The sequence below is a fragment of the Euprymna scolopes genome, chromosome 36 (genome assembly GCF_053919585.1).
Source record: "Euprymna scolopes isolate OS-2025 chromosome 36, ASM5391958v1, whole genome shotgun sequence".
NCBI lineage: Eukaryota > Metazoa > Mollusca > Cephalopoda > Sepiida > Sepiolidae > Euprymna > Euprymna scolopes.
Window position 1 is genome coordinate 6,157,794 of NC_136517.1, and position 11,733 is coordinate 6,169,526.

General features: G+C 32.4%; 1 protein-coding gene across 1 annotated transcript in view; it reads left to right on the forward strand.

Moving 5' to 3' along the window:
• The window catches only part of LOC145260309 (lysosomal cobalamin transporter ABCD4-like), a 94,312-nt gene extending 82,839 nt beyond the window's left edge, over nucleotides 1–11,473 (forward strand). Inside the window, exons 16-17 of the mRNA XM_080118197.1 lie at nucleotides 8,167–8,243; nucleotides 11,107–11,473. Coding sequence (XP_079974323.1) covers nucleotides 8,167–8,243; nucleotides 11,107–11,288 — 259 coding nt within the window. The 3' untranslated portion in view covers nucleotides 11,289–11,473. The remainder of the gene's footprint in view (nucleotides 1–8,166; nucleotides 8,244–11,106) is intronic.
• Nucleotides 11,474–11,733: the final 260 nt, after the last annotated feature.

Below are 11,733 nucleotides of genomic sequence, written 5' to 3' on the forward strand. Positions count from 1 at the left end.
CGCCATCATCTCTGTCCCGAACCTGCATTTGATTCTTCACTGCCATCTTTGTTCAACATAATGTCTCAACACTTAATAAGAGGCTACAAAGAGATTTGAATCTTGTTTTTTATTCTTGAATAAAATTAACAAAATCAACCCCCTGACATGTTGGTGGTGACATGGTTAATGACACGAACTGACAACCTAAGCGTCCCAAGTTCAAATCCAGTTTGTTTCACAAAAATCACGTTCACTTAGGATGTTGACAACCTTCACATGATGTCCCTCCCATAAATACCTGATGTCTTTCTAGAAATATTTCTAATTAGAAAAATATCGAGGAAATCAATGCCAACAATAGAATCTTTGGATTCATGTGATATTGATGATGATGATGATGATGATGTCGATGACCAAACTGACTGTAATCAAAATGAAATAACTTTAAAAGGCTTGATGTACATTTATATATAATAAAATATAATAAAAGCCTAGATGCAGAATATCATGAAGTTTTATTGAAATTCTTACAAACGAATGAAAATAATGATAAAGCAGAGACAGGCTCGCAATGTGGGAGAACAACAAAATGCATGTATATATATCTATATATATAAAAATGTAAAGTTGGTTCGTTCTAAAGAAATAAAACCATGTTTATACGTTACCAATTTATTTGAAATTTTCAGACAACCCATTTTTAGAGTCGAGGTATGTTTTTATGTTATTAAAATAAATTTACCTAATTAAAATTAAAATATTAAATAAAATAAATATATTTATTTTTCGTTTCTGCGAATCTGTTCTGTTGATAAAACTGAACTTCCGGTTCGATTCATTTCACAGCCACAAATTGATGAAAGGTTTAATTTTCTGTTAACTCGATAAGTAAAAAAAACAAAAAAAACAAAAAAAAACATATTTGATTTGTTTATCTTCCAAATTTTTTAATTTACACATCTTTTCTTTATTATATAAGGCCAAAAAAAAAGTTTGTTGCTTGCTTTTGAGTTTTTTTTTTTTTGTTTTTCTATATAAGATTACTCATGCAGAGAGTGATCCGTGCTGAAATAATGTTATTATTTAAAAAGTCATTCTTAACATGGGGAGGTAAGGATGTCTTGTACCTATTCTGTACTTTAACCTTACAATTGAATAAATAATAAAAAAAAAATATCGTAAAACGTTATTTAAACGTGGAAATATGATTTAAAAAATAGTGCGGCTCTCTGCATTAGCACCATTTTTATTTATTGTTGTTGTTTCACGAATTTTCGGCCAACTATTCCTCTGGCCTTCATGAAAAAAAGTCCTTTTATAAATGTTCAGTAACATTATTATTCTTAAAGAGTAAAATGTTCAGTAACTTTATTATTCTTAAAGAGTAAAACTTTTCTTATTCATGAAAGGAGTTAAGCCTACGTAAATAAATAAATGTTTGTACACGTGACAAATTATCAATAAATGGTTTAGTTACTTTTTTTAAAAAATGTTTGTAAAAGTGCGAAAGGCGACGTTACGTTGTTGTACAAACATTACTCCCATGCTTAATTTCTATACTTATAGGTTTTTGGAATTTTTTTTCACTGGATTATTATTGATTGGACACTAATTAAACAGATTATTAAAAAAAAAAAAATGTAAAAAAGAAATCATTATTTCGACATTTGAAAGTGGTGCTCACTTTTTAGTTACAACATTCTAATAAATCAGTCACCCATTTTGTAAGCAATAAAAACGCGGTATATCAAAACCATAGAAAGTAAAAATAATGAGTCTCTACCGCATTTGTAAGTCAGAAATATATTTGTTTCTCAAAGAAAAAAAATAGAGAGAACAGGACTTTTTTTATTGTTTTCATGAAAATAAAGTTTCGAGATTTTTAATTATTATTTTTTTTTTACTTATTTAGTCAGTTTGTGTTTTTTTTTTAAATTGTTTTTATGAAAGGTGAGTTTTTTTTCAAAACTTTTTTGTTTCTTTTTAATTTTTTTAAAGTATTATAAATTTCACTAACATGCTGGAGAAATGTTTAATAATTTGGTATTTTTTTAGATTAGGTCCACCTCCACAATTTTCCTTTCAATGACGACATTTATAGGTTTCCGAGTATGCTGAACACGCAAATTGCATTGAAATTTTGCGGAAATAAATAGTTGTATTATGCATTGTATTCTTCGGCGGCCATCTTTTTACGTGCACACGCGCCATAAACAAATACACACACGTAAAAAAGATGGCCGCCAAAAATTACAATGCATAATACAACTTTTTATATCTATATAACTACTTATTTCTGCAAAATTTCGATGCGATTTTCGTGTTCAGCATAGTCGAAAACCATTTCAAGTCGTCATTTAAAAGAAAATTGAGGAGGTGGACCTAATCTAAAAATTTACCAATAATTTTTAATCCCGTACGCCTCCCGATACATTGCTTCGTCAACATGCGACCATTTTATATCTCCCGAAGACACTTCCGTATTTAGAAAAAAAAAAAATAAATACATAAAAAGTGACCGATTTACCAGAACGTGGTAACTAAAAAGTGAGTATCCCTTTCAAATGTTGAAATGATTTTTTTTTTTTTTTCAATTTTTTTTCATAATCTGGTTAGTGTTCAATCAATAATAATCCAGTGAAAAAATTTCAAAAAACCTATCAGTATAGAAACTCCACCACGTAAGTAAATAAATAAAAAATGTTACGTGCGCATGCGTTAGCCTTGACTAGGGGGGTAGCAGTATCAGAATTTTTGTAGGAATTTTTGACACCCCTAACACGAAACTGCGAATACAATATAAAAATCTCGGAATTTCTCTGTTAAAAGTGGGTTATTTATTTTCTTTATGGATTATACTTCCAAAATAAACTATTACAGTTGTTTTAAAAGTAATAGAAATATTTTTTTTTTTTTTTTTTTTAAAACAGTAATGAATTTTCCGAACTCAATATTTTTCAATTTTTAAACTCAATATTTTTCAATTTTTAAATTTTAAAAATCTATCAAAATTTTTCTATTGATTCTATTTTTACGATATTTTCAGGGTCAATGTGAAATTTTATGTTCTTTCCAATAAATCGAATATAATATTTTAGACAAACGTTTTTTTTTTTAAAATTCACGAACCCCCCCATCCCAATTTTTAAGTGTCTATTAAAAAGTAAATACTTAATTTAGTAACCCGAAAGTAAATAATTAATTTACTCACAAATTGAAGAGAAAAGGTCAATACATAATATATTCAAATTTAAAACAAAAAAAAAACATAGTGTTCTTTTAGAATTTTACCTGTAAAGTCCGAAGTTTAAAACCTTTTAAAAAAAAGCACGTTTTTTTTTTTTTTTTTTTTTTTTTAATGAAATCTTGGTCCTTGCTCCTTTAATTGAAAAAAAAATTAGGGCTTGAATTGCATTTTTCGAGGAGTTATAAGCTTGGAAAGATGGGGTGGAATTATTCGCTATTTTCACGAAATTTCTGACACTGCTACTAGGGGGGTACTAAGGGAACGACCATTAAATAATTCTGCGGGTCGCCATGGAACTCAACGCCCAAGGAGTATCAAAATAGTTTTCATGATCTGAAGAAATTTTTTTTTCCGAAAAGTGGGTGATCACTTTTCCATCTAAATTTAACTGAAAATGAGCACCCACTTTCTGGCCACCTGAGGAAGGGGCATTTATTTTCGTGTTTATTGGCTTAAAGGTTTTTTTTACAAGGCAGTTTGGTACGCGAATGCATATTTAACAGTTTTCGTTTATGCTCACGCATAGCATAAACAAAGGCTACGTCTGTGAAATGGAAAATAGTCCCAGAGTTTAGGGGTTAATACCATGCAAAAGAAATCAAACAAAAAGACTTTTAAGCCAAGAAACACACAGAAAGAAAAAAAAAAAATAGCATCCATTTTTTTTCTATCGAATTCATTTGCTGTTTTTATTGAAAACTATTTTCCCTCGGATTTTTGATATAGTTTTCTATTAAGGGCTGTGCGTCTCATGTTCGTAAATAACAACATTTTTTTTGTAGATTTTGGTGTGCTAAAAACGAATCTGCAAACCGTTTCCGTCACAAAAAAATAGTTTTTATGATATGAAGAAATTACTTTTTCGAAAAAGTGGCGATCACTTTTCCATGTAAATTTAACTTAAAATGAGCACCCACTTTCTAGCCACCTGAGAGAGGGGGGATTTTTTCCCATGTTTATTGGCTAAACAGCTTTCGTTTATGCTTACGCATAGCGTAAACGAAGGCTACGGCTGTTAAATGGAAAATAGTCCCAGAGTTCAGGGGTTATTACCATGCAAAAGAAATCAAACAAAAAACTTTTTAGCCAAGAAACAGAAAAATGCTCCTCTCTCAGGTGGCCAGAAAGTGGGTGCTCATTTTAAGTTAAATTTACATTGAAAAGTGATCACCCACTTTTCGAAAAAGTAATTTCATGAATGTCATGAAAACTTTTTTTTTGCTACGTAAACGGTTTGCAGATTCGTTTTTAGCACACCGAAATCTACAATAAAATATTTCGTTATATATGAACGTGAAACGGGCCTTAAAGTAAAATAATACCGGATTTTTTTGAGCAGATTTGCCATTTAGTTGTACAAATATCCTCACACCAGGTAATCACTAAAAGGGATTTTTAAAAGTCGTCACCTGTATCGAGCAAAAGTTTAAAACCACCGATTATATGCCAGCCTACATCATGGTAACATATATTGAGTGAGTTCCTAACAGTATTTTTAGTTTAAACTCATTTTCCCAAAATTTCCCCAAACTTAACATGTTCGATACAGTCTGCCGCCATTTGTATTTTTCAGATATACCGATAAACATTGAATGTTTTTGAACCGATTATACATTACATAAAAACACTAAAATCTTATCCAGTTAGGTAGAACACTTACTTTTCTTGCCTTTGATAACATTTATTTGTTATATATTTATTTTTTGACAACTTCTTTGTATCTGTGTTTAGTAATATAAACTCTTTTCATTTAATGTAACGTTTAGTCGGCTCGAAAAACAGTGTTTATTGGTGTATTTGAAAGCTACAAATGGTGGTGGACACTGTTGATTACTTTAAGTTAGAGAAAGTGAGTTAAAACTAAAAAAACTATACAAAATACTGTCAGAAACCTATCCATTATGCCAGCCTATGTCATGGTAACATATGTTCGGTGAGTTTCAGACACTGTTTTGTATAGTTTTTAGTTTTCAACTTACTTTCCCAAACTTAACGTATTCAACAGAATTCGCGACCATTTCTGTTTTTTGAGCCAATTAAACATTTTACATTACATAAAAACACTAAACAATTATCCAATTAGGTAGAAACGTAAATTACCTTACCTTTGCTTTCATTTATTTGTTTTTGGACGACTTTTTCGAATCTGTGTATAGTAACCCCCCCTCCCCCCACCATCAACCAAATATTAATTACTAAATCACATTTTTTAAAACAACAAAAAAAAGCATTTAGCGTTTCAACATTTTTGCTACGTTCGGCTTCATCCACTGATTGTTGGTCAAGTCCAAAACATGAATGATTGACAGAAACTCTCGAGGATCCAGATCAAATTCTGCAAGAGCACCATTTTTTTCAGTTTCGCCTTCTTTTTCACTTTTAGCAGTGGATTGCTGTACTAATATAAGAAGCATGCATTTTCTCTTTTATTAAATTTTTCCATTACACCAAATTGAGCCACTGCAACGCGTGGCAGGGTACAGCTAGTATATATATATATATATATATATATATATATATATATATATGTGTGTGTGTGTGTGTGTCTGTGTAAGTATATACAAAATATCAGGAAGTTTCATCCATCAAATGTCTGATATATCATAAAACAGCATTTGACAAAATCTGATTTAAATTTAAAAACTTTGCAAAAAATCTTTTACAACCATTTTTAAATTTCAAAAGCCTACATGCGGACTATCAGGAGGTTTAATTGTCAGGCTGAGAGCAGACTCTATGTATTTATTCGGATACTGGTGAGGGGGAGGAGGACACGATCAATTCATAATAATCGTCAATGTGTTTTGGGATTTGTGGACTAGGTCGACAGACATGCCTGAAGCAGGGCAGAAAGGGAAAGTAAGAGAGAAATAGAAATGAAGAATTTTTTTTTTTTTTTTGTAGCACATGAAAAGGTAAAGCTGTAACAAAGTACCCACTAATATGGCATCGAGAGGCCCCACCAGAAGCTACTGCATGGTCCAGAATCCATTCACCAAATGGCAATACAGCAGCCCCAGTACTTTGCACCTGCTGATAGGACAGCGTCCTTAGTGGTTAATCTAAGGTTTGGGTCCCTGACTATCAGGCGGATAACGTCAGCCCAGATAAAACGGTTACCTCCAGCACCCTCACTAGTGACATGGCTACAAGGATAGACATAGAAACAGAAAGTTTCCGAAATCCCTGGCAGCTGTTCACACAAAATACTGCGAACCTAGAAAACAGCTTTTTCTTCTCCCTTTGTCAGAAAAATCACTCATTAAAAATGAGGACTGAGGGACAAATAAAGAGAAGCGAGAATAACGGGAGCTGCCGATAACGCATCCACAATGCATTGTCTACTCTCCATTAAAAAAAAAAAAAGTATTGTACTTAATAAACGTCCATTTGGTGTGTTTAAGAAAGGGTTAGATTCCCCTCTCACCAACTGAAAATGAAAACAATTGCAAAATCTGTTATGCTATCAACTTGGAAAATATAAACATTTATGGACAAGAAAAATCTATGATATAAAAAATGAATAAATAAAATATATATTCCAAAGGAACTTGCCAAATAGATTCGATACATCTTTCCATGAAAAACCATTTACACAATTAATAAAACAATGAAATAAAATAAAGATTAAAAACTGATATAAATATAATATTAGAACTTGCATCTAGAAAAGAAATTCATAACTTAACTGCTATAATAAGATGTCCTTCGCGGCTGCAAATAGGAATTGATTTTGCTTGAAATAAAAATGCAGCATTTTCATTTTTGAAAAGAAAACAGTTATCACGTGACATAGTTCGCTACTTAGACAAGCATGTTCTTTTATAAGTAGTAACGTATCGACGGACGGGGGGCGGGTAAGAAACCAGCATTATCAGATCTATTTATGCTCTATTTCAAATGAAACTTGCCAGATAGATTCGGTACATCTTTCCACGAGAAAACCATTTACATAATTAATAAAACATGCTGGAATACAGGCCCTCTCGCTGTTCCACAAAACAAACAACTGGTCTCAGTTCCATTCCAATCTTTTTTTTATTAATTCGCTGTGACCTTTTTTGACAATAGATAACAAGTTCAATAACCAGGACGAATCCTTCACATTTTTTTCTTTTTCTTATATCATTTTCCAAAATGTTTATTCATGGCTGCATTCCCCACCAACTATTCACCGTCACAAAATAATGAACCCTAACTGCTACTTGATACAGAATAGAAAAGAAAAAAAAAAGAAATCGACTTTTGTATGTTTTAATAATGGAATAACACTGCAATAATATCAAAATAAAATAATTAAAAGGAGATAAAAGTTGTAAGGTCAAATTTGGTTGTGTATTCAATCTCCTGTTCTTCATCAACAGATTCAGTGTCTTTTCCTTCAATTGTTAAAAAACATATATAAATTAAAAATTTTTTTTACTTTATTTTCTTTCCAGATAAAATGAATTATCACCCGTCATGTGACCTTTTGACAATTGATAGCAAGTTCAATAACCAGGACGAATCATTCTCATTGTTTTCTTTTTCTGATTCATTCTGGATTGTCATGTTTGTGTCTTACTGTGCCAGATACATACTCGAGAGTCAAAACAATGAAAAGAATATGCTGTTGTCATAGCCCTACTAATTAGACCTTGCTTATTCAACATTCCTCCTTATCTCATTTTCCAAAATGTTCATTCATGGCTGCATTACTCCCCCCACATTCACTGTCACACGGCACCTAATGCAGAATAGAAAATGAAAAACAAAAAGGTCATCATATGTCCTAATTATGGATAACAAAAAAAAAAATGTAATAAAATAATTAAAGGAGATAAAGTTTGTAAGATCTAATTTTTGTTGTATTCGTCAACATTTCCAATGTCTTTTCCTTCAATTGTTTAAAAAAAAAACTATAAAATAAAGTTTTTACTTTTTTATTTTCTTCTCAGGTACAACGAATTATCACCTGGCCAACAGCAAAGACTTTGTTTTGCAAGGTTGTTTTATCATAAGCCTAAATTTGCTGGTAAGCACAACAGTTTCTTCTTCTTCATCATCATCATCATCAGTTTAACATCTGTTTTACACGTTGGCATGTGTTGGGCAACTTTTAAAAATTAACTTCCAAACTTACCAATCTCTGGCCAGGTCCTCATTCATCCTCATTTCTATCAAATCCATTTTTTATCACTTCCCAGTCTCTTTGGCTTACATACCAACCGAACCTCCTACCTCAACTGTTCTTCTAACCTAAACACTCTCATCTGTTCTTTTAATGTGACCAAACCATAGAAATCTTCTGTTCTGCACACATCCCCCTGTACTCTGCAGATTTAATCTTCCTCTGAGGTCAGATTTCAGTTGTTGGTATGTGCTGGATGCTTTTTAGAAATTGACTTTTAAACTTTTAACCGATTTCTGGCCAGGGGTCTTTATTTACCTGTACTGTTTCTCAGATCCATCCTTATTTCCTTCCATATTTTCTTTGGCCTTATCTTGTCAGCAGACCCTGCTACCTCAACTGTTCTACATCTACTATGACACTATCGCTTTCCGGGGAGAGTTACTTGGCTGAGGAACGTCCTGAGAATGCAACCAGCTCCCTGGGGGAATTAACGATATCAAATGATAGGCACATAGATACATCAATACAACGGGTCGATATGTCGTTGGCTATAACCGGCTGGTATGGGTCACTTCTTGTGTCTTCATTGCATCGTTACAGGCAGTTCTCCATCGTCATCAGCGTTAATGGCAGGAACCTCATGCTGAAATCGAATGCTTGTACAAAAATAGCGAACAAATGCATTTGTATAAAAAATATATAATTTATTTAACAAGTAGGAAGCATATTTAGTTGACCCATTGCATGCACACCAAACTACTATATCCCACACGTACGGGGTGCAAGCTTCAATTGTTTAGAAAAACAATAGAATTATATTTAATTCTCTCTTTCAATGAAGAAAGAGAGAAAAAAGGAGTGAAAGAGATAAATATATGCATGTATATATATATGTATATATATATATATATATATATATATATATATATATATATAAAGAGAGAGATATTTATACATGATGCGTGAATATTGTGTCATTTTTGTGCGCCTCGATTACTAGTTCTTTTGGGTTTGACCTTTTGAATTCAGATCGTTTTGATTTGGTCGAATATTATAAAAAACTATGACTCTTGGGTCGAGTCATACCTGATGGATATATTTTAACATTTACTGAAGCCGTTATGTTATACTTTCAATAATAACAAATTTCTTTTTTCCTCCACGCGAGTACAGTCACAAGTGTAGGCATAAGGTTTATTAATAAAGAAGCTCCCAGCTCCCCAAAAGGGGCGCTCTCTATTGTGCCACACTACTAATCCATTCAAACTTATCCATTCTTTCCATATGACCGTAATTTCCCGTCTTGCACACATCCCCCTATACTGTTCAGATTTAATCTTCCTCTGAGGTCATCAGATCTAAGCCTGTCTTTAAAATTCACATTACATATCCATCATATAATTTTCATATAATTTCTCTCCATGCAATGCATGAATTCAACTCTCATTGTTCAAATTTCTCTTGCATATATATCCTGAAACAGTAACACTCTGCTGGTTAGTAATGACAAAAGTTCCTTAAACTTAATCCATCCACTCTTAAATCTTGCTATCACTCCAGCACCAGTCTCTCCCTGTGCTCCAATATAACAAAACGTTTGAACAGCCTTAGTCCGGTTAGATTTAGTTCCTGACATTAAAATTTATCCAAATAAAATTTCTGGTGAGTTTCAGTTCTTCAAATTTATTAATTTATCAAATTTATTAATTTATCAAATTTATTAATTTACCAAATTTATTAATTTACCAAATTTATTAATTTACCAAATTTATTAATTTACCAAATTGTTTGAGGAAAGTACAAATTAGTTAGCATGCCCCCGACTGCCCAGGTTAAAAATGGCTTTCTAAATAATATCATTATTAAGTATGGTCAGTAAACTGCAGAAGATTATATAATAATAATAAGCCATTCTTAACATAGGGAGATGGGGTAAGTCTTTGTTAACTATACTATACTTTCACCGAACAATTAAATGAATGAATGAAAATACAAACCTGGCAAACAATTAAATAAATGAATGAAAATACAAACTTGGCAAATCATTGATAGTAAACAACCCAAAATAGAAAGTTTTTAAAAGTAGAAATTAAATCTGTCTGTCCGTTTTATTTGAATTCTTTGGACTGTTGTTCTTTTCTTGAGTATCATTTTCACAATGTTTTGGTCGATGTAACCTCCGACCTACTTCAAGTATGTCTTGCCAAACTCTGGAATCTGCACGGAATTTCGAATGGAACCATTTATTTAATCTACAGAGGTAGCTTGTTCTTGTTCTCTCAACCATAACCGGGAAGAAGTCCTAAGTAATTCGCAATTGCATTTTGAGTATTGCTCACACTAAGGATTGAACCATTAACTCCCAGAACAGGATGCTACCCCTGGGAATTAAACAAAGGGTTCCATTTGAAATTTTGTGCAGATCCCTGAGTTTGGCAAGATACACCTGAAGAAGGTCAGAGGTTACATCGATCGAAACATTGTGAAAATAACACTCAAGATGAGAACAATAGTCCACAGTACCCATATGATATGAATAATTAATCGTCATCCCCAAAATTCAGAATCATAAATCTGACCAAACATTGTTTACTGCAGACTTTGAGTTGGCTGTTCTTCTGGTTTACCAACCAAACTTATGATTTCGTTCTAAAGTCAAGTATCCAGTGAACCTTTTGCGATAGATTTTGTGATCTAGTGTCAATCATTGCATATCAGACAAGCACGGATTAAACTATTATTTGTTTTCTTTTTTCTTTTACAGCACTTGATGAATCAACGAGTCAGATCAATTTGGAGGCGGAGCAAGTGATGTATTCCCTGTGCAAAGAACTGAACATCACATTAATCAGTATTGGTCACAGACGTAGTTTACGACATTATCACCAAATAGAACTTCATTTAGACGGGAATGGCGGCTGGAAAATGGAGCCGATAAATTTATAGCTAAGAATTTTTTCCGTTTTCGGATCTTGCTCTCTTTCTATGAGCAACAATGCAGCTTTCTTTTTACTGGGACAATGTTTTATTTTATTTTCAACTCTACAGGATCTGGTTCTTTGATATGATAGTGGCGCAAGTGAAAATTTTTATTGTTTAGGAATATAAATGAACCCTGATATTGCACTTATCATTTGGAGAGTTGCACTTCATTCTTTTATTTGGTAAATCAAAGAATTATGTAGCTCTATGGTGGACCAATTTCTGTCTGGATGTTCCGCTACAGACAGCAACTCATCACCTAAACGGTCTTGTTGTTTTGGGTCCTGGTTGTATTGATAACAAGTAGCAATAGTTCTCTCTCTCTTCTTTTTCATTGTTGCTATGTTTGTCATAGTGTGTGTTTGTTTGTACCTTGATTGTACTAACATGCAGAAGTTTTAAGGTAATG